At 37.7% G+C, this 25,115-nt stretch overlaps 1 protein-coding gene across 1 annotated transcript in view; it reads left to right on the top strand.

Moving 5' to 3' along the window:
- The window catches only part of LOC126094783 (uncharacterized), a 207,693-nt gene extending 189,726 nt beyond the window's left edge, over positions 1-17,967 (top strand). The window contains exon 6 of the mRNA XM_049909345.1: positions 13,436-17,967. Within this exon, the coding sequence (XP_049765302.1) occupies positions 13,436-13,660 (225 nt within the window). The 3' untranslated portion in view covers positions 13,661-17,967. The remainder of the gene's footprint in view (positions 1-13,435) is intronic.
- Positions 17,968-25,115: the final 7,148 nt, after the last annotated feature.

Below are 25,115 nucleotides of genomic sequence, written 5' to 3'. Positions count from 1 at the left end.
TAGGAACTTCTTTCACAGTGTTTGTGTTAACCTTACTAACAGCAAAGTTCACTTGGTAAATTGTTCAAAAGAAAATTAAGTTCTGCTGTGATGCATGTGAAGCTAAGTAGTAGTAGTAGTAGTAGTAGTAGTAGTAGTAGCTTTATTCATCCATAGATCTCTTTTTACTAGGATATAGGACATGTCAAAGAAATTACAAGTTTAGACCAAATTAAAATAAGTTAAATCATATACATTTACAGACTTCTAGTTGGAGACAATCATTAGATTTACTCCTGGTATACAATACTTTTTTACAAATAAATTATTAAATTATGTAATGCTACACTGTTCACTCATATCTCACTATGTCACTACACACACAAACACACCCTGGTAATCTCTGGGCCATTTTCTGTACCACAACTTCTCATTTGCTATTCTGAAAAACTGAGTCAGCATCCTTCTATAATAAGTGGTACGTTGCACTCAGAAAGAGGAAGAGGTGTTAGTATTGTGCAATGCATAGCTTGGGGACAAGCTTTTTTAGAAAAGGAAGAAAGAAGGGAAAAAACATAGTGTGAAGGTGTTATGTGGAACATTGGATGTTTTATAATCACTATTATTATTTATTTGTATAACACTATTTTACCAAACCCCTACTCTGTTTTATCTAAGTAATCCTTCAATCTATAAAATGTATTGCACAACAGGTACTTTTTATCTGCCTGTTTAAATAAGTGTATTTTTGCAATTTTTTATCTCTTTTGGAAATTTTTTGTACAGTTTTATTTCTCGGTAAAAAATGCTGTTTTGAGTTTTATGTTTATTTTTTCTTGGCAAATGTAAGTTGAGTCTTGTTCCATGGCCATGGACAGAACAGTAATTACCAATGTTATTTTTGATGTGTACAACTAACTGGTAAATCTTTTCACACGGAGCTGTCAAAATACCCAGTATTTTGAACACATCTTTACAATGAGCATAACTAACATTTTTGGTTATGATTCTTATGGCTCTTTTCTGGAGTTTGAAAATTGTGTTCATATTTTGTGGATTTGTTCCCCAAAAATGTAATGCCATAGCTAAGAATTGAGTGTACATATGAATAGAATGTAACTAAAAGACACTGCATGTTACACACTGATAAGAGGATTCTAAAGGCATAACATGCTGATGATATTGTGTTTGCAAGTACCTTTGTGTGTTCACACCACTTCTACTGAGAATAAATATTCATTCCTAGAAATTTTGCATTTGTTACACAGTCTATAGAGGTGCCATCTACGTTTAATTTAACATTGTCATTTTCCCTCTTCAAACTGAAATTCAAGGCATTAGTTTTCTTTATGTTCAATGTCACTTTATTGCTTATTGACCAATCATAAACTTCCCTGCGAGCTTCGTTTGCTTTCTCTGCAAGGAGTTCTTTTGTTTTCTCAGTGACTATAATATTGCTGTCATCAGCGAAGAGAATTTTCTCACCATGTGTAACACTACTGGGAAAGTCATTGATGTATATCAGGAATAGTATTGGTCCTAATATGCTACATTGTGGAACTCCTATATTAATGTATTTTGGTTCTGATAAGTGTTTTCCTAATGCTGAGATCTATTTGAAGTATGTGTTATCTCTACTCTTTGTACCCTTTCTGCTAGATATGACCAAAACCAGTCATTGGCCACCCCTCTTATTCCAAATGATTCTAATTTATTCAATAGAACCTTGTGGTCACTGTATCAAAGGCCTTAGAAAGATCCAAAAATATGCCTGTGACACACTAATCTTTGTCAAGAACAACAAATACAACCTTTGTGAGTTCTACTATGGGTGGCTCTGTATTTTTTGCCACTTCGGAAACCAAACTGTTATTCACTTAAAAGATTGTATTTATTCAGGTAATTCATTAATCTGTCTTTCATTACTGTTTCTGTTATTTTTGAGAATGGTGACAGCAGGGAAATGGGACAGTAACTTTCTGTCTTCTGTATTACCTTTCTTAAGCAAAGACACAACTCTTACCTGTTTTAACTGCTCTGGAAATGTCCCTGATGTGAAGGATTCATTTATTATATTTGTTAAGGGGCCTTGCATAATATCTATGCATTGTTTCAGTACACACATTGGTACTTCATCTAAGCCTACTGACTTTTTATTTTTTAAACAGTTTTATTGACTTCATTCTCTGTGGTTGGAAGTAACATCATTGTATTTAGAGCAACATTATGTGCAGGTGTTATATTTGTTTTGGGGAATTTTTGCTGGAACTTCTCTGCAATACTTGAAAAATGCTCATTTACATAGTTTGCTAAGTGTTGTGGATCATTTATTACCTTATCCCCCTCCCTTAGCAGTATGTTATTCTGCATTTCTTTGACTCTCCCCATTTCCTTTTTTTATAACTTCCCAGACTGTTTTGCGTTTATTCTCTGAATTATATATTATTTTGTCATTAAATGACTTTTTTTGCACCAATCAGCACCTTTCTATAGATATTTTTGTACCTATGACAGAAATTTAAGAATTCTGGATCATTGCGACTCTTTTTCATAGAACTGAGGTATTTAAGTGTTTGGGAGGACTTTTTAATACCTGCTGTTATCCATCTGTTTTTGTGAGTTGTTGATACAGACATGCATACTTTTGGAAATGCCTTTTCAAAGTTCAATTTAAATAATGTGGAGAATTTCATATTCACGTTGGTTTCCTTATACACTTCATCCCAACATTGTTTTGCTAGTTCCTTTGAAAAATCTTTTATTTTTGTTTCTGACAGATGTTGTTTGTAGGCTTGTAGTTTAGGGAATGATTCAATGCCTGGTTTTACTGTTCTTATTTGACAGAAATGGTCTGATAGTCCAAGATCTTTTACAGCTACACCATATTTTTACCTGTCCATATTTGTGGCCACATGGTCAATTACTGATGCAGTCACTGTAGTACCACTTGTTGCACTATTGATCAATGACATGCCAAAACTTTGAAGAATATTTATGAGGGTGCTGCTGGATTCATTTATGATATTAGTGTTGATGTTAATGTCCCCACACAGAATTATGTTGACCTTTGTACTTGGGACTTTATCTAGAACTTCTATTAATTTATTGAAAGAAGTGTCCACACTATCACAGGAAGATCTATACACACATAAAATGAATAATTTCTTGGTGATATCAAGCCCTGTGAATTCAATAGCTGATATTTGAAAGTGTTTGTCTTCACTTGCTTTACTGAGGTCGTGTCTTGATTTGAACTGTGTTCCTTTTCTGATATAAATGCATGATCTTCCACCCCTTGAACCAGTTCTGCAGTAAGAGTTTGCCCTTTCATATGATGATAACACTACATGCTGGATTTCTGTCTCTCTGCACCAGTGCTCAGTAACACAAACTACTAGACTGGAGCTCAACTTCTAATAGTTGTATTTTATTTTTTATTGATTCCATGATATTTTAATGGATGATTGTTAAGTCGGTGAAATGCCCCATTTTATTCTTTCCAATTGTTTGTTTTTCTTTGTGACATCTGGTATGTGTGATATTTGGAGTTATAAAATCTGTCTTGTGAGTGATTGTTTCAGTATTTTTTAAACTACTGGAGATACTCTTTAGGTGGGGGAACCTGTTGTCTGGATTTATCCTAAAAAAGACTTACTTTTCCTATCCATGACAATAGGCATTTGGCCCTGTGTGGCCCGAGATCCACCGCCTATACCTGTGTGTATCAACTGTACCAATCTTCCCTTCTCAGCCCTGTTTAGGTGTAGGCCATGCCTAGTGAAACCCCACCTGTTGATAGTTCCGACGGGCACCAGAGAAACTTGAGCAAAGTTGGCTCCCCTCAGAGCCATCCCTAACCCCACACTGATTCGCCTCACAGCTCCATCATGGTGTGGTTGATTATGATGCTGGAATAGCTCAAGAAAGTGTGTGTTGGTGCAGTGAGTCAGGGAAGCTATCTTGTTCAGGTCACCACCTATGTCATATGCCCCATCCTTGTCCAAACTGTTTCCCACCCCACCCACCATCGCTATCACCCACTTTTATAAAGTCCTTACATAAAGACCGTAAGTCCTCTATCACATGACTTAGCCCTGCATTTGGTTTGGAGATACTGGTGGCCTGGTACACTGCCCCTAAACTTTCCTGTAACTGAGGGCCTTCACCTCACCCACAGCTACTACCTACCAGCAGCACTTTCTTCTTCCTAACACTTTGTACACACCTAGGCTTCTTGGCCTTGGTTGAAGTGTGCAGCACATTTTCTGCTATGAGTTCCTTCCTTGCTTCCTATTCCCAACATAGATGCAGTTCCAGAAGAGAACCTCTTCTGTTCTCCCAACATTCTCCCCACTGAACCACCCCCCCCCCCCCCCCTCCAGTGAAAATATTTCCTACGAGACTAGCAAAAAATCCTTCTACTCACTAATCTATAAAAGCTTCCCACATTTCTCACTCATGGTCAGTTTCGAAAGAATAATTAAGTTTAAAGAATGTTTTAAATTTAAGTTTAAAGAATGTTTTAAATTTGTCAAGGATGCAAGATTGGATGTATGTAAACAAAAAACAACACAAAGGTCTTATGTGCAGCAGTTGTTGTTTTTGTACTGATTTAGAGATACAATGACAGAAGAATGAATTAGTAATTACCTTTGCGTTTAGAGAATTTACGTATCAAGCGTGTATGGTTAGGTTTTTAAACGTTTATAACTTGAAAAATTTAGGTCTAGATCGCATCTATCTAACTAGTAAACTTTTTTTTAAGCTAAAGTTGCACTATCCAGAAAACTTGAATAGAATATTTTGTGTTTATTTATGTCACGCAAAATTTCGTGTTATGTCGCGATTATCGGGACTTCAGATAACCCTACGTTTTTTCAAGAACAAGCTCTGCTGGGACATTAATACTCAGTTGTGCGGCAAGATCGGACACTACAGCAAGTATACGAAACAAAGAAAATTTAAAATTTACACTATTTCCTCTTAAATAAGTTATTTTAGCGGACAAAGAAAATACTTGTGATCTCACTCGTAGGCCATCTTGGAATGTGCCTTAAATTTCTATATTCCTGATATCTTCAATCAGTACTTCGTTAGGATAGTGAAAAATACTGTCAGTGGAATTCCAGACTCGGGCTTAGATTGTATAGCTCATATACAAAATTCCAGTTGTTGCACTATTCAAAACTGGAATTTAATGCATCCGATGGAATAGATAGTGAATTCATACGAGCATTAAGAGAGTTCAAATAGCTGTGGCATGCCTTGCTCAGTCCTAAAGAAAATTATGCTGCAGCTTGCTCAGCCACCAACCATATAAATCGACAAATGTTTACTGTTTGGCATCTTGCATGAATTTCCGAAACTGGTACAGACTGTACCAGTCTACAACAAAGGTGAGCCATGTGAAGTAAACACTCTTAGACCGATTTCAATAATCCCAAATTTAGCTAAAGTTATGGAATCTGTGATGAAATACCATACACTAAGTTACTTTCAAGACAATAGACTCTTCCAGGACACGCAACATAAAGTCAACAGTTACAGCAGCATTGGATTTAATTACAAAGAAAAGCAGGGTTTTGAGGACAGAGAAAATGTGGTGCTGACACTCTGTGACCTTAGCAAGGCATTTGACTGCATTTCGTACAAGATGCAGCTTAATAAGTGAAAGATGTTGTTCTGGCAACTCTTCAATCTTACCTTGCAAATTGAAAGCAAGTAGTATCAGTCCATGGAGCAATCTCCCAAGAACAAAAATTGGAACTTGGCATACACTAGGGATCTTTCGTGCTTCTTATTCATGTCAACAACATAGGCCTTAACAACCACATGTTAGTTTCCTGATGACACCGCCCTCTTTCCCACAGGAAAAACTGCTGCACAGGTTCTAGAAGTAACAGATGTGCTTTTTAAAAACGTCAAAGGGTGGTTTGTGAAAAATAAAATAAAAATGAATGAAGAAAAAACTGCACCATCTGATATGCAGCCTCAGCATTGTTGCATGCCAGGATAATGTGGAGGCTACCAAACTGCTGGGCTCCATGACTGACAACAAACTATCAATGAATGAGCAAAAAGATTATGTGTGCTGCAAGCTGTCCCAATGGGGAGACCAATGGTTGTATTAACTGACCAGTACCTTACATCATTGTATTATGCACTATTTCACAGCCACATTAATTGTGGCCTGCTATTACAGGGACACTCCTCATGTTGCAAGGGCGTGTTAATGCTAAAAAAAAATGCTGTAAGGATCATCACTTCAAGCAAAAGATTGGAGTATTGCAAGCCTGTATTCACACAGATACAAATAATGACCATTTTCAGCCAGTATGTGTTGTTTTCCAATGGTTGCTCACAAAAATGTTCAGCAGGCTGCCTCGGGAAGTGCAACATCTGCCACCAGAATTATTCAAAAGGAAAATTGCATATGACTTGAAACAGCATCTAATCTACTCTATTGGAGAATTTTTCAACAGTGAGCAAAATGACTAACAAAAATAAAGTTCTTTTATCTGTTATATGTCCTTATGGTGAACAATTTTCTTTAAACATCTTATAAAAAACAAAACAAAACTCATATGTGTGTACGTAATCTTGACACAGTCCATCCAGTTGTGACTGGAAAATGATGCAGATCTGGGATTAAAGTAATATTTACTCAGTTGTTTCAAATGAGTATCATGAGAGCACTAAATGCTACTTAAGCAATTTCTGCACACACTGTACCAGCCGATCTGATGAAAATAGGGAATAAGAATTTGGGTAAACTTTTGAAGGACCCAACCTGGCAATGGCTAGGTAAACACTGAACACAAAAATGGAAGTAGCTGACAGAATATTTGAACCCTGTTGTCCTGTCAGCAGTGCTGCATTCCAATACTTTTATTCTCAATTCACTCCTTGTAAGAGAGTGACTTTCTATATCATAGTGTGGCCACGTTTCTTGTTTTGTATTTACTTTTTATTGATATTTAAGACAATTATACCTTTTTAAAGATTGTGTTCCATTTCCTGTATACATAATCATTTGAGTCAGTAGATATTTCAATGTCTACTTACACTGATGTGCAAAAACATTATAATCACTATGCTTAACAAAGAAACTACACCACAACTGGTGAATTAACAATATTTTATTGCATACATGGCCACTTTTGGAACACTTAAAAAAGTTCCATCATCCAGTATAAACTGTGACAATGAAAATATTATGTTACAAGGCATTGGGAGGGCACCCTAAAGTTTTTAAAAGTTCTATATAAAGGACAAGCTAATGGACACTGTTCTGTTTTCCAAAATGATGTAATAAGGCCTCTTTTATTCTGGAGAGCAATCAATTACCCCATAAAATACAGTCTGAAAGTGAAAATAAGGGCCTTGGATTATCACACAAAAAGGATGTTAGTAGGGCATCCCAAAGTTTCTAAAACATCCATATAAAGGACAAGCTAGTGGACACTGTTCTGTTTTCCAAGATGATGTAATAATATTAACAGAATCTTCTGTCGGTTCTTGGTAGAACAACATTATAATAAATGAAAAGCACCAGTTTGCTTTTGTTCTACAATATTACTTTTATTGTAAACCGGTTTTCGGCTTACAAGGCCATCTTCAGACATTTAAAAGCAAGCTGGTGCTTTTCATTTATTATGATGTAATAAGATAGATAGACAGATATTCAGCAATCACAGGCTCTGCAGGCCACGCGCTGCATCCAAAAACTGCCTCCACTCCTTCCTGTTTTGTGCCCGGTTCCTCCAGGTGTCTGCAGTTCCCAGGGCTGCTAGGTCCTTTGCCAGGTCGTCCATCCAGCTCTGCCTTGCTTGTCCGACGGGGCATTTGGTGTTTGATTTACCGGCAAGTGCCATCTTTGCCTGTCTGCCACCTGGCATATGGGCTACATGGCCCACCCATTGTATTCTTTTGCTCTGTATCTTCTGTAGGATAGTTGGTTGTTGGATCAGAAGGTAGATTTCCTCATTTTTCCTCCTCCTCCATTCTCCCTTATCTAAAACTGGTCCCTAATCTTCCTCATTACTCTTCTTTCAAATATTAATAGTTTTTCCCTTTCTTGCTTAGTCATGCTCCATGTTTCTGAACCATACATTACTGCTTGGCATATCACTGTGTAGTAAATTTTCATCTTACTGTTCACTGAGATCAATTTAGAGCCAAGCATCTCTCTGAGGGAATGCATGCATTTTGTTCCCACTGATATTCTTTCCTTGATGCCCATTTTTATGTTGTCTGTGGTAAACAAAGATCCCAAGCATTTGAACTGGTGTACTCTCTTGAACCTCTTGCCATCTGTCTCAAGAAGTTCTACCTGCTCTTGTCTTCTTCCTAATTGCATGAACTATGTTTTGTCTCGATTCACTTTGAGCTCTACCTTCTGTGATTATTGTCCATTTTCTGTTACATTTCTCTCAACTCATGCTTTGATTCACTTAACAGTACTATGTCACCTGCATATGTGAGACAATTGAAGTTACCGTCCATCTCTACTCCAGCCCACTCCTATTGCCTACACTCCTTTATTACTTTCTCTAAGATGACATTGAACAGAACACATGACAGAGCATCCCCTTGTCTGAGGCCTGTCTCAGTCTTGAATGTTTCTGATGTGGCTCCTCAGAAACGTACCGCTGCCTTTGACCCTTCCGTACAAGCTTGCACCATTTTCACTAGCTTCTCAGGAATTCTGAAGTCCCACACTGCATTGTATAGGCTATTCCTGTGGATGCTGTCATATGCACATTGAAAATCAACACACAGGCTGTAGATATCTTTATCGTATTCCCAATGTTTTTCAAACAATTGTCTTAGTGTGAAAATGTGATCTGTTGTCGATCAGTTTGGTCGAAAGCCAGTGTGGTACTCTTGTATGTTGTTCTTTATGAATGGTTGCAATTTTCTGAGGATAATGATGGACAGTACCTTATACATTACATTCAACAAGCTGATTCCTCTGTAGTTACCGCATTCCATTTTGCTTCCCTTCTTGTGTATTGGGCATATTACAGCCAATTTCCATTCTTCTGGCAGTGTCTCCTTCTCCCATATCAACTGGATCAGTTTATATATGTGTATTTGTAAGCTCTCACCTCCGTCCTTGATTAATTCTGATGTTATTCCATACTGCCCTGGGGCTTTGTTGTTTCTGAGTCCTTTGATTGTGGTTTTCAGGTCTTCTTCACTAACTTCCCATTCTTTTTCATCTTTCCTTTCTTCCGTAGTGTTCACACTAAGGCCTTCTTTATTCTGGAGAGCAATCAATGACCCCCTAAAATAGAGTCTGAGACTGAAAATAAGGGCCTCGGATTATCACACAAAAAGGATATTAGTGCTGACAGTAACACACCTTTCGTTATAGAAAGAGTTTAAGTTGTAAAACCAAGTTCAACCTTTTAACATTCTTTACAGAAGAAGTGAAACCAGATGTTTGATATATCTATGAGCAGTGGTTGACTGGAGCAGAAGGTGACTATTACAGAGTTGTTGAATATTTGGATATTGAACTACTACAGCTAATGGTGGCCTGTCAATGTACACAAACTTTTGGTGCAAAAGAAATCAAATCAGTTGAATTTGGTGGTCAAACATCAACATGAGTTTGCTATCATGCTCTGCAAAGCTCTGTAGCATGTTTCTGGCTTTGTGACATGGACAGTTACCATTCTGAAAAACGGCATCACCATCAGCGAAAACATCAAGCATGAAGGGATGCGCAGTAATGTTTGTGCAGTCCACAGCTGTCATTGTGCCTCCAATTACTACCCCAAGTCCCACAGAAAACCGTGTGACTCCCCCACTGGCTGGTGTGAACAACATAGTGCATTATTCAAGCAGCCATTTGCTTGGATCATGGTGTACCCAGATACAACCACTGACCTGGTATTACAAGAAATGTGATTCATCCAACCTAGTGACACATTTCCACTGATCCACATTTGAAACTTGATGATATGACTCCTAGTGCAATCATTACTGATGATGGTGATGATGATGTGTTGTTGGGTCAAAATGGAAAATGTAGCAATCACCTGCTGTGGAGCTCCTGGTGAACAGTGTCCTCTGAAACACTTGTGCCTGCACTAGTGTTATACTGTCGTAAAACCTGCTTTACAGGACGGAGCCTCCACCGTCCACATGCAGTAATGAGGCACGGGTGTCCAGCAACTTGGCAGCTACTAACAGTTTTGCCATCCTTCACCCACTTTCTGTAGACTCTCACAACTGTACCGTGCGAACGGCCAGCCAACTGTGCCATTACCGAGTTGTTCATCCCCAGGTGCAGGACCGTAACAATCTGCCCTTTGTCAGTGGATTTCTCCATTAGTGGCTAGTGCTATCACAAGAATGCCTCCCCATTCGCCTCAGCTCATCTCTTATAATTCCCTTACTGTGCCACATGTCCACAGTGCCAACAGGCGTGACACAGTCTCTGGTGGGCCGTGGTCATCAAGTTTTGGCTCATCAGTTTATTCCCATTGACTAAGACAACATCAAAACATAAGTTATCTTCCATCTCTTCAGTTCTCAGTACATTATTCAGTCCTCTTTCTAGTTGCATATTATTCAGAATGCTAATTTTCAATTAATTACGAGTAACCTTCAACAGCACATTGTATAGCTTACCGGTGCTTCAAAAATGGAAAACACATTACAAATTTAAAGAGACATACTTATCCAATGATGGCAATAGGAATTGATTACAACAAGTGAAACATATTAAAATATTTAATGAAGTACAATGAGTGTTATTACTGTAGTTTTTTGCCAGCTTTATCTGCATGTCGGCAGTAATTTCTCAATCTGTATGTCAGCTTGTCCAAAGACAGCACTTTTTGCAGCAGTTTGAGACAATGGAGGGATTTATATTGACATGAAATCTAGAAAACCACAAATTTCATGTACCTGAGACAATAATTCATACATCTCATCTCACTATCATGTCTTTGCTCTTACAATGTTTCAGCAAGGCAACATTTATTGTGATGAAAAAATAATTGACCATTCAACCAAGCAACAGTTTGGAGCTCTTGAACCAAGAGAACAGCGTACCTTGTGCCCCCGTGCTTTTCCGTGGCAATGTATATTCTGCTGGGGGCCCACCGTCAACAGCCAAAATCTCTGTCCTAAGATGACAAACTGTTGTTGAAGGACTGTGATTCCAGTGATGCAATCTGACGTGGTACCTCACCGTCTCACAGACATTTATTATGTTTGAAAAACCTTTGGTCACAGCAAACAGTTGACAGTTTGAACACACATAAATGCATCGTATTGGAATTAATAAAATGACTTACAGGAATTTGCCCACTTACTGGATAAAAACTCAGTGTATAATTGTATAGAGCCCAGACGGACAGTGAATAGAAATGAAATCAACACACAATTATGCTGATCAGACTCATTTGCATTTGATGTATCTCTTGTCATAATCGGCTGACAATGATTTTCACATACTTTCTCTCCATGCCATATAATGGGATACTCGTTACGAGCAGTCAAAGGTATGTATTGCACACAAACAACAAAAATGTCACAAAAAGTAAATAATTGTGTACCTTGCAAAGGTTCCTTCAAGGACCACGGGACACCTTTATTTACATGACAGTAGAGTTATACTTTAATGTTATTTATGGAAAATGATAAAAGTTAGTTGCAAATAAAATGTGATGTGTAGGGGAAACAAAATAAAACTACTGATTGTCGAATCACGGCATGGTGGCTAATGGGAGTAGCTTTTTCAGCAGGCATCGGATGGTCTCAGTTGGTGCTGACAGCTTTCTCTGTGCAGACAACTTGTCAATCTTATCTAGCAGACAACACCGAGTTCAGTGTGTCTACATACTCATAAATGAAAAGAGACAAATTGTAAGAGATACAAATTGCTACAGTTCCTACTGTAAAGTAACAACTCAGGGCAGCGAAGTTGACATGGAACCAGTACGGTTACAAAAATGTCAGCATGCTACTACACAGTACTGAAAACTAAGACTGGTAGTGACTGGAAACAAATCAATATTGGGTTCAACTCATAACCATCTTCCATCAGGACAGCTATTCCTGTCATCCACCACATCACGAATGATTAAATAGTCTGAAAAGTGTTTTCATCATTTTGTGATAATGTAATCTAAATGACAAAGAGATTATCAGAATCATGACAGACATGATTAAGTGTAATAATTCTGTGAAGAACAGTTTTCCTGTTATTAATTAGTTTCACACTTCACATCAAATTAATAAAAATGTTTCAAGCCACTGATATTATCGCCACTCTGTACACAACTACAATACAAGATGCAAGAGTAATTTTTAAATAAGTTCTGGCTCCCTGCATAATGTCCAAGATGGAGTCTGTCCACCCTTTACTTCTGTAAATACTTTCTTGATTATTCAATAATGATTGTTACTTTCCAATAATACTTCACAGGTTTGCATACTTTTTGCCAAACATGAAGTATCTGGTGAAAATAAGGTGGACAGCATTAGTAAAGCAACAATTCTATAAGATGCTGATGCACTTGTTAATTATGTAAAACGCTGATTCTTTCTTGATGTGGGGTAAGGTGCCCTCAATAAGTAACACATCCCACTTATTGTAAATGATTAAAAGATGTTATAATAAACCGTTAGAAGCAGGCCATTAAAGGTGCACTGTTATTGTATACTGTATTTTAAGTCATTCTTTATGCCTGAGTGTGTTCATTTATGATGTGGAAAGTCATATATGAATGACACAGTGATTGAATGACTCAGTGACGTGATTGCACTTTCGATCATTCTGATTGGTAATGGTACTTACCTTGCCAACAGCTTCCTCAAACCCAAATATTTATGGATGGTTTCATATACCCATTTACTTCAAATGTATACTCAGATCTGGTCACTTTCTAATCTGTACTCAGCCATTTTCCAACACAGTGTCATAGATTTTTACCCATTTCCTCACTTGTCACTTTCAGTTTTTTGTCAGTTTGTTGAACATTTTCTTCATGCAAGAAGCAGTATTTTGGCATCATTCAAAACCCACTTTTCCTCATGCCTACAAGATATAATACACTCTTATGCCACAATTTTTTTCACATAAAATTCTGTCAAATGAACTTATCCAAATTTATGTAATTATGCAAAAAAAAAAGAAAATGTACCATCAAAGACAGAGTGAACATTCACTTTGAGTGTGATTTTACCCAGAAGTCTTTCACATTCAGAGACTGGAATACTGTTTAATGCATGTTAATTAAAATTGTTACCCATTTCACTCGAAACTGGTTGTACAATTTATTTTTTAAACATTTTTTTAAACTAGTCTAAATAAAAGGTAGCAAGATATGAATATCACAGTTGCAAGTTTGTAAGTTGAAATGTAAGAAATAAAAATTCTGTTTTGAAAATTCCACCTGTTGGTGTAACATTTCATTTCTATTCATGTTTATAGGAGAAGACAAACGCAGTTCGTGCCTTGGCACTACAGCAGCAGCAACAGCACCAACACCAACCGTCGCTTCGCCAGCCGACGTCCCCCACACCGTCAGTGGATCTTTCCAAGGTTGCCTCTGGCCTGCCTCGTGAAGCAAGTGGTAGTGTGAGTCCGGGTGTTCCTGTGGCTACTCTAGACCTCAGCACAGCTGTGTCACCGCACGAATTATCGACACTTGTGTGAAATGTCAGTTTCATAAATTTACTTGTGTAACTGGTGTTTGGTGATTTTTTTTGGCCTGCTCACAAACATGTTTTACAAATAGATATCACAGGATGAAATGTGTCAGTGCCAGTGTTATTTACAAGGTGAAAATTAAATCCAAGGAAAATGAATCAACGAACTGATTTGCTTGCACTTTGGGTTCCTGTGCAATGTAAGCTGCCCCCGCTCGTGTGGTCGTGCAGTGAGAGGCAGGCTGCTGAGAGACTAAACGTGGGTAGTCTCTAATATGTGAGGGGAATTCTGAAGTCCACTAGATGGTACCTAGTGATGTCTGATGTACCTGGGGCTTGTGTCGTACAAGTTCAGAGTCCACCTTTGTGTTTGCTTTTGGCATTTTGAACACACATATACCCTTTGTGGTCCTTCAAGAGTATGAAACAACACTTTGACCTTACACATGCACTATTCCCAACATTTTGTTGCATTTATGATACGTATTAACTAAATATAAAAAGACATAATATATTCTGTGTGAGAGTTATAGCATTCCATTCATATTGCAAACCAGACAAAGGAATTTTTTTTCTGGAAAATTAACTCACTGTCAGTATTGTGCTCAACATTTATATCTCACATAGGCAGAAATTCATCACAAAGATAAAAACGGATGTATAATTTATCATCTTGAAACAGGTTGTTGTAAATCTCCAAAAAATGTCATTCTATTCCTACATCCATAAGATATAGGCCTATACAATTTTCTTTAAATGATGCTCCACAGCTTTTATAAAAGACACTTGGATTATACCAACGCAAATCTATCAGGACCATTATTATACTGCATCTAGTTTGAACAGATGATGATGTAAACTATTTGGACAGATGACGATGTAAACTGTTGAAACTGGTTGCGGTACAACAATGATTTTAGCAGCTTTGTGACAGTATACATAACACTGCCATAAAATCCAGGTACCTATCACAATATTAATTACTCACCTAGTAAAAACTATTAAGTATTAGCAAAATCAAAGGTAAAATAATTACAAATAATTTGTGCTCTTCTCTGTTCTGTTACTTTTGTGTTTATTCAGTTATGTTGTTATTCCAGACAGTCTGTATAACAGTTATGGTGAAACACTTGTTGAATGAGATCATGTGGCAGATTAAAAAGATCTAAGAACTGAATGTTATGTGGAAACTGTAAGAAGTATTTTAAAGAAACAATGAAATGAATGAATTAATTAATTTTATATGAAATGATTGTTGGGTCCTTTAATGTTGTGGAATATTTAGAACTGATAAAGTTCTATGCCACAACCAGTTACATATCAGATGCTCTGAAGGATAACTTGATAGCTTTGTTTTTTCAAAATGAAAAAGTTGCACATCTTTATATGGCAATAAATAAATCTCTATTTATTTGAAATGTGCCACTTAAAGCAAGTGAAATATAACAAAGTGATATAAGTTGTATGTTCTCATTTGCATGGAGAGCAACAACAAGAGATGCTAGTCATTTTTCCATAATAGTTGTGTATTATGAGGGAGCAGAGTAGCTATAAGTATGTGACACATCACTTACAAAATAAGCCCCCAAGAAAAAAGATAGTTGTTATGAATATTAGATCACAGGACTCTATTGAACGTAAATATTAGGAATATGAGGTACCATGGGGACATTTTCCAGTATACCTTTTTCTCTTTCCAAAGAAAGCGATACAAAATGGTATGTAATCTTATTGTACAAAGTAAATATGAACATAATAGTGAAGACTCTATTGCAGACAAGAGCTCTTAAAAATACTTGTGTAATATAACCTATTTGTATAAATATCCTATAGTAAATGTAAGTAAATGTAAAAATAACTGAAAGAGGAACAAAATATGGGGTAGCATACATTGTATTGTATCTATTTCTTGTGTAATGCTAAAGGTAACTAGATTACTCATGTTATTTTACTGCAGCAGTTCCAGTCATCAGACACCTATCTTCTTCCCAAAGAACCTAGGAAAGGTTGGTCTCCAGTGAGATACATTATTTATATTGAAGCTGAATGCCTAATGAGTCAAATTTTTTTCTGGTACTAAATTGCATTAAGAAGTAGAAAAAGCCAGTTTTTGCTTTACATTCACATCAGTTTGGACCATGATGAATTAACATGTGTCCATCTCTCTTGGTTTTGTTGTACAAAAGAAGTCATTCAAGCACCATCATCACCAGACATTTTAGGGAGGGAGATGGGAGGCAGGCAGCCTCTGAAACTTCCATTCTGTGATAAACAAGCTGATCAGTTAAAGACGACATACTACAAGAAGTAAATTTTATAGATGACATAAAGAACTTCATATCCTATGGAGCTAATGGTTATACACTCAATATATGTTACAGATGGATTTCGTAATGAATAAAAACTCTGTACTTCATATTCTGGTTCTGGGGGAAAGGGCCAGGCAAGCACTCCCTCTTCAACCCCCCCCCCCCCCAAAAAAAAATCCCTTGAATCCCTTGTAGATGACTATGCAACATGGTCTGTCATTTATGTTTTGTATTCAGTACACAACTCAAAATGGCCACGTTTGCAAGCCTGATACATAGAGTTGCCACTGCCTATCAGTGCCCTTTCACTTGTCAGCAATTTTGCCACATATAAACTTCAGTTAATTTTACTTCAGGACAGAACTAAATAATGAAAAATGATCGTTTATTGTGGAAAATGATCGTTTATTGGCTTTCAGTATGTTTATGTACTCTTATTTAGCCTGACTACTGGTCTTCTTAAACACAATGAAATTACTTCTTCTTTCCAAATGCTTTTGTTTTGGAGTTTTATCATCTTTCACTAAAACAGAGTTCTTGTACATAGCTGCAAGCAAAGAGTGAATTCATCTATGTTGCTTTTACCGTTGTAAAATATCTTTGACACATTTTAATATAGAAAAGTGATATCATAACAGTTCCAAGACTCTCTATACAAGTACAAATTTCAATTAATCTGTAACAGATTATATTTGTGTAGCATATAATTCCACCATAGAAGACGTACAGTTACCTATTGACACTGCCATATGGCATTTTGGGATGAGTTGTAAGTCCTGCAGTAATGCACTAGTTATGTTTCCACAGCTGATCCCTAGCTGCCCACAGACTGCATCCTCATTCATTCTGAAACTACGTGGACAAAGTAAGAGCAAAGAAATTCATCTTTAATGACATGGTATCCAGAAAAAAATGAATGAACTACAGTCCATAACTACATTCACTATTGCTTGCTCTGCTTTCACTTTATTACATTATCAATACTTCCAATGTAATAAAGTACATTATATAGTAGATAAAATTCTGTTTATCAGAAACATTCCTCTCTTTTCATTTCTTCAAATGCACATGGATAAATCGTACATCTGTCTGTATTTTCAGTCTGCAAATTATTTATAGAAAACTGTTACCAATCTTGTGTTACTTATATCCTACATAATTCATATCCACATTGTGTTTCATATGTCACAGTTTGAAAGATTTTGGAGTCATGGCTTCACTATAATACAGTATTTCCACTATATTCTGGTGACAGTTACAGAGGATCCTATTATTGTTTTTCTGCAACCTGTTTGAGAATGCTATAATGATTTTATGAAGAAAGTGAGAAACAGTAGAAATTTTTGTCTGGTAGTAAGTTTGCCAAGATTCCTGTGAGAAAATTGAGAAATTATGTTTATGCTATACTGTCTAGGGAATTTATTTAAAATGTCTGGTTATTTAAAAACAATTCCTTTCTTAAAATTTTTGACAGCATATTATATTGCCCGGAACACAGTTAACAACTCAGAGTTCAGTTTACATGAAATAGATTTTAGTCATGTTTTGTTTATATCTTCACAGTTAATGACCATCATTTCAGTTTGCATAAAATTAATTTTTGTCGTATACCTAGCAGAAAATACTTTGATGACATCTTCTTCTTGACAACTGTCCTCTGTGATACAATCTTTTTGTACACCCTATATTTTGATACTGTTATGTGAATAAAATTCTAGTGGAACAAAGTTTTACAACTTGTATAATGCAAAATGTGAATTTTTGTGTTTTTGTTGTTGACATATTATAAACTGTCATTTACATAAGTGTTATATCCCAAATGAATGTAAACATCAACAAATTTCATTTATTCTTTGAGTTCTGATGTAAATATATAGTCAGATACAATAATACAAATGTATGAAGAGGAGTCACTGAACAACCTGATGATTATGGACTGTATTATGATTTATTTATTATCATAGCTTGCAGATGGAAATAAAAAATGTTACACAATTTTAAACTACTATTTGTTTTTCATTTTATACATTAAAAAACTGAGTAGTAATGAAATATCTTCAGCACTAATTCTTCTCCTGTCTGTGTTGCCAGTACATCTTCATGGTGGTCACTCGAGAACTAATGTTTTTGTTGGCCATTAATATTATTTTTTATTGTCTGGAAGAAATCTTTTAACAGCAATCTTAGAGATTTCTGTCCACTCAAAATTGTGAGGATAAAGGCAAAACCACATAATTACAGCAATTCTGTACCCAATTCCACAACATTCAGTTCAAACTCACTTGAGTGGGCATAAATAAAAATAAACAATTTATTTTAATGTAATTTCCCTTCATTCGCATGGCTGTTTTAGAGACTGAAACATATGGTAATTGAGAGCAGATTGCCTTGGAGTGGAGATACTAACACATTAGAGAGGGAAGAAAGAAAGAAGACAGAAAAGCCCAAAGAAAACACACAATTTTCAACTTTTTGTTTATGTACCTATTGTTCATGATCCATGACACAGACTGCTGAATTAACATGCTTTAGTTAGGATGTGACAAGTTTATGGAATGCACAAGCTTATACACAATGGAACTTTTAGAGAACAGCAACAAGGTAAAACAAGTTCTCACCGATGGAAAACAAAGAGCTCACAAACACCCTCATAGCAATTATTACTGAATTAGCAATTTCAAGAAAAGGTTGTCAGTAATAACCAGTAATAAAAGCTTTATCTAACACTGCCTCTAAAACTTCTGATTACTGACATTAAGAATGTCTACCCTACATCATGCCAGATAAATGACACTAATGTCCCCACCCCTCACACAGTGTATTTCCCCATTCACCGAACATACACAATATACTTCTCCATCCTTACACAACTCCTGCTTCCAACCCCTTATGTCATGGCTCATACCCCTGTAATAGACCTAAATGCAAGACCTGGCCCATACAAGCCTTCACCACCACTACCTACTCCAGTCCGGTCACAAAAATCACCTATCCCATCAAAGGCAAGTCTACCTGTGAAACCAGTCATGTGATTTACAAGCTAAGCTGCAACCACTGTGCTGCATTCTATGTAGGCATGACAACCGACAAGCTGTCTGTCTGCATGAATGGTCACCAACAAACTGTGGCCAAGAAACAAGTGCACCACCCTGTTGCTGAGTGTGCTGCCTAACATGATATCCTTCATTTCAATGGCTGCTTCACAGCCTGTGCCATACAGATCCTTCCCACCAATACCAGCTTTTCTGGATTGCGCAGGTGGGAAATTTCCCTGCAATACATCCTATGTTCCTGTAACCCTCCTGGCCTCAACCTTCACCCAGTCTTTTTACTTCTCCCCTTTGCTGCTACTTCTGCCCCGTTTTTCTCATCATTCAGAATGGTGTAAATGTTCTCCCACCCAAGTGTTGTGAGCTTGATGGGTTGGCAAGGGAGACAGGAGTCTGTTGGAAGTGAGAATTGCCACATAAAGGTAGTTCGTATTTGGAGCTTATGAAAATTCTTTATTATTATTATTAATCAGGCTGGAGGAAATAGAGGTGCACATCCTCATCTGATGGGCACAGCACGATGTCAGTCCGTGAGTCTTCGTAGTGGTGCAGTAGAGATGATCATCTCTGAAGGTCATGCACTCTGCTGGGAGGCAGAGCAGTTGCTTGGTGGTGACGGTAGCCACAGAGTGGCCTCACCCCTTTCATTTGATGGACAACAGCCATGAGACTGCACTTGTTGAATGCAGGATGACTTTATCGGCTAAGCCAGGAGTATTTGTACTCCCTCTAGCTGGTTGTGTTGTCACAGGAGGCAGGCTCCCATCACATATATGAGTGTGGAATGCCAGTTTGTGCTACCATGTAGCATTAAGGTCAGAACACAGTGTTTCTCGCTTGGTTGGTTTGATGGCTGCTTGTGCCAGCACTAAGCAGTCTGCGGATGACCTGCATATTATTCAGTAGGTCATGAAGGCCCACTACCACTTGCAGCTTAGACCAAATCACTACTGGTGCCTTGGAGAATTCAATTATCTGAATTCCAGATTGCTGCTAAACCTGTGCACTGGTTAAAACGATGCAGTACCACTGTGTCTACAGGTTTCCTTGCCCTCTCTCCCACACAACTATTAACATTTTTTACACTTTATTCAGTCTTCACTGTATAATACATTACTATACACATGGCAACTGGTACACCTAGATGTTCCATCACTTACCCTTTGTTTTTGGGGCTTTAGGTTACTAGATAATGGACTGGAAGACTGGGTGGGCAGATGACTCTCAGCTGATGGCAAACAAAAGCCACACAAGCAACGGTCAGAATGTCGAAGTTCCCACTATTATGACATCGTGCTGATACCCACAGCAGTATTACTCGATATCCTGAAATAACTATTCTGCACTAAAGCTCTCATTCTGTGCTGTTATTTGTTTTTCAATGTTAAGTATGCAGTGATCAAGATAGCATTTAGGCAGGACAGGTTCTTGGCTGGCAGTATTTCAAAAGGATTACTGGGTAGATACAGTAGCTTGCACATTAGTTTCAGTGTCTTACTCCCTATTATTACCAGTGGTAGTTGAAAAGTTGGTCCACAGATGTTACATAGAATTATGTTTAACATTGTAACTATGTTAACTATGACTAATTGTACACTGTGTACACCCAGTATGATCTTTCTGAAAATATGGGTTGGTGTGTGTGTGTGGGGGGGGGGGGGGGGGATGTTCTGTTTTGGGATGTCCTGTGGGCTCCTCCCTAAGTCTGTTCCCCAAAGGAATAGTTCTATTTTGCATGGACCTATGATAGTGGAGGGGAATATGGTAACCTCTGCCTTCTGGCAATGAAGCAAAGTCGAAGTAACATCTTCCAATATCTGTGAAACTGATTAACATACTGGATAATTAATGTTAAAGCTCAAGAGCACCTGCATTTTCCAAAGCAGATTGGGCCATTATACTTACTTGATTCCACAGTTTACTGCTGTATTTTTGCTGTCCTATTTTTTTTCCAAATCAGATGACACTTTTCACTACTCAACTGTGCCATTAATTAAGAGATGCATAAATTTGTGTTGATGATTATAGATCTAAAGGCAGTGCCTGCATTTGTGAAAAGGTTATTCCCAGCATGAATGTACAAAATAGTTCCATGCTCTTTTTCATTTTCCTAAACCACTACATATTTTGCAAACCTGATTACTGACATAACAAACAGACCATCCAAATTAGCAAAAACTAACCCAGCTGTTTTTAGAGCAACATGTGTTTTTCAAAATACTAACGTGTTCATACAGCAGTCATTATAAGACCAATCCCACACCAAAACTTTCAGTCCAGGTTTGGAAATCTAAGAGGCAATGTATTTGCGGAAGTTTGAGGATTCGTAGACTGTCTGTGTCTGCAACTGATCACTATATGACAAACATCATTAAAATATGCCATCACATTCCTGCAATTAGCATCTTTGTAGTAATGTGTGCTATATTCAACTCCTCTGAGTCACTCAATGAATGAGATTAATTCTGATAGAGTATTTTTGTCAAAATCATGAACATCTGTCCTTTATTGTCATGTACCTGGAAATTTGGTGTGTTAATGGGGTGTGTATTTGAAAACCAACTTTGATACTGAACTATGAGAATTTATTTGGGAAAGTGCACTGTAGGTGATTTGCCACTGTCATACTGAGTGATGGGGTCATGAAAGTGACTAACTTTAAACAATCTTATGTTAAGCGCTGGACCTGGTCACTGTACTGTTTACAGTGATATTGGAAGCTTTCCTATAGTTCCAGTTTTACAGCAATTCAGCAGATGTTCTAAAATGAGACACCAGGCGCAAAATAAAAATTTGCAGGTATATCATGTTCGGACAAGCAGTTTACATGCTCCAGGGATAAACTTTCCAGCCATGTTGCAGCTTCCTTTACACGGAACAGTGCCCCATCGAGTTCTGCCATACAGCCATGGAAGTCAATTCTAGTGTGATGTTCAAGCAAGAAATTTAACACCAAGGCCGAACCATAACCACTACTTATAAGAGAAAAAACTTCCTGCAAGCTTGAAAATTTTTTACTCTGACCTGAAAACTCATCAAGCTGAATTCAGCAAACTTACATTATTTCTACCTGCTTCACTTAAATTACACTGTGAAGCCCAACATCATATTCTCCACGAGGTCCAAATTTGCCACAGACACCAGCTATCCCCCTCTGGTAGATTTCTCTCTGCATTCCACATTCCGGATGCCCTATTCATCTGTATTTCCTACATTGCAGTTGACAGCATTCCTGCCCCATGTGGCCTATCTCTCAACATCTGCCACATTTAGCTCCTGTGATGAAAACTGTCATCCTATACCGAACTTGGGACACAGTGTTTTATCTCCTCTAATGCTGCCACACTGTCACAATAGCTATGTCTTACACTAAGTTTTTAGAAAGTCTTCCGGTACTTTTCTTGACACATCATGTGACAATCCGTACAAAGAAGCATATAATGCCCTTTATTGTGACTTCTACAGGAGGTCCCTGTCGGTATCATTACTCTCCATTAATTTTGTGTTGAAGTTTAGCTTTGATGACAGACATACCCCTTCAGTACAAAAAGTTTTGAGACTGGATTAATAAAAAAAAAGAGAGAAATCTTAAGACAGTGATTTTAATGCTCCAAGTGTTCTACATAGTCTCTCCCCACATGAATACAACCATGTGAAACTTCTGAAATTTTCCTGGCGTATTTCTTCTTCCAGTAATTTTCGGTTTTGCGACCGGATCCCATCAACATTCTGCCACGATATTTCAGCCCAGAGACGTCCGGCCATCCTCAGATGAGTAGACGAAGTACTGATGAGACCTGATGCAGTCATGGTATTTATAGCGAGTTCTGCACATGCAAATGAATCGTACTGGCAGTTTATGGCGCATGTGTTAGGGGGTGACATGCGCGAGACAGCCAAGTTGTGTGTGCTGCCCCCAGTGGTGAGGTAAGAACAGACTAATCGCTGAGTATTGACTGAGCATGTCGGTTCCATTGTGACTGCTTAATTGTAATAATAGAATTCCAATTTTTATCAAGCTGAAAGCCATTATCACAATTCATTACATTATCAGCAAGACATATTTACACGGATTTTTTAATTACAGAGTCCCTGAAGCTGGAAACTGTTGTTAAAATTTTGGTATTATTGTATTCCATTGAATGTCCCACGGAAATGCAATGTTCTGCCACTGCTAATTTTAAAGGTTGCCGCATACAGGTGTGTCTTTTGTGTTCTACACAGCTTTCCTGGACTGTTCGTGTCATCTGACCTATATATGCAGAGTCACACTCATAGGGTATTTTATCAACACCCGCCTTCCTCAACTGTAACCCGCCTTCCTCGTCTTTAACGAATCCGACTAAGGGCCTGCTCTTTGTTGGTGAATGGAAGATGATATTAATATTCTTCCTAAGCAATTTGCCTGTTTTGGAAGACACGTTCCCAACATATGGAAGGAATATAGTTGATTTATAGTCATCATCAGTGTCCTCAGAGCATTCCTTATTGGTCTATAATTGTGCATGGCCTTACGTATTTGATGTGAAGTATAGCCATTATCTTTAAAAAACCTTCTTCATGTGCACTAATTCTTTGTGAAGGCTATCAGCATCAAAAATTACATGTGCACAAGGAATTCAATGAATTAAAGTACTGAGAACACCGGTGGTTTGTGCAGGGTGATGGCAGCTGGACGCCTGAAAAATACAGATCTGTATGTGTGGGTTTTCTGTACACCAAATGTCTCAAAGACCCATCATTCTTATGGCGTACTATCACATTTAGAAAGGGTAAAGTCCCATCTTTCTCAATCTCCATGGTAAACTTGATGTTCTCATGTAAAGAGTTTAGATGACAAAGGAATTTTTCCAGTTCTTGTCTGCCAGGAGACCATAAAACGAAAATATCATGTACATACTGCCAGAAAACCATAGCTTTTAAGATGGCAGACTCAAGAGCTTTCTCCTCAAAGTCTCCCATAAAAAGACTGATCACCACAGGGGACAAAGGACTCCTCATGGTGACACTGTCAGTTTGTTCAAAAAGTTTGTTATTAAATAAAAAATAAGTTGAGGAGAGAGTATGTTCAGACAAAGCGATCAAATCATCACTGAACAAGTTACCAATGAGATGTAGCGATTCAAATAAAGTCCCTTTGGTAAAAAGGGAGACCACATCAAAGCTAACTAGTAAATCCGAGCCTCTCAGCTTAACAGTCTTCAAACGATTGATAAAATCCTTAGAATCATGTATATGGTGTCAGCACTTGCCCATATACAGCTTGAGTAAGGAGGCAAGATGTTTTGCAGTTGAATAAGTTGAAGCACCAGTATTACTCACTATCAATCGTAGTGGAACCCCATACTTGTGAATCTTGGCAGCCCATACAGTCTTGGTGGAACAGAATTGTGTTGTTCAGCGTCTTGATAACTAGTTCAGGTAAAGAACTATAATTTACAAGAGCAACAGTTTCTCTGGATATGTGGTTCGCTGGGTCCTTATCGATTTTGCAGTACATAGAAGCACGTAGTTGACTGTATATCTTCTCGTTGTAGACTTCCCTTGTCAAAAGGACTGTGGCATTACCCTTATCAGCAGGGAGTACGACTGTACCAATATTTTCATGGAGGTTGCGAAGAGCAGCTCTTTCCCCTGGAGAGATATTACTCCGTTGTGGCACACATTTCAGCAAGGTACTACATCATTCCTGATGAACTTTGTCTGCAGAATCCATGGGAAGCGGTCTAACAGCCTCCTCAATAGAACTGATGAAATCCATTAAAGGAAGTGAAGAAAGTGTAGGAGCAAGTTTAAGCCATTCGCAAGCACTGACATTGTTGCACTGTCAAACGCTTTCTCCGTGAGATTCACAATGGATTGTCCAGAAGAGGCTTCTTTTGACATCTAAACTCTTTATATGAGAACATCAAGTTCACTATGGAGATTGAGAAACATAGGACTTTACCCTTTCTAGATGTGTTAGTACGCCGTAAGAATGATGGGTCTTTGGGACATTCGGTGTACAGAAAACCCACACATGCAGATCTATATCCTCAGGCGTCCAGGTGCCATCACCCTGCACAAACTGCCCATATAGTACTAGGAACCAAAAGTTGGCTAA

Source organism: Schistocerca cancellata, chromosome 8 (assembly GCF_023864275.1).
Source record: "Schistocerca cancellata isolate TAMUIC-IGC-003103 chromosome 8, iqSchCanc2.1, whole genome shotgun sequence".
Classification (NCBI taxonomy): domain Eukaryota; kingdom Metazoa; phylum Arthropoda; class Insecta; order Orthoptera; family Acrididae; genus Schistocerca; species Schistocerca cancellata.
Note: the sequence above shows the minus strand (reverse complement) of the source record. Positions and strands in the feature narration are given on the sequence as shown.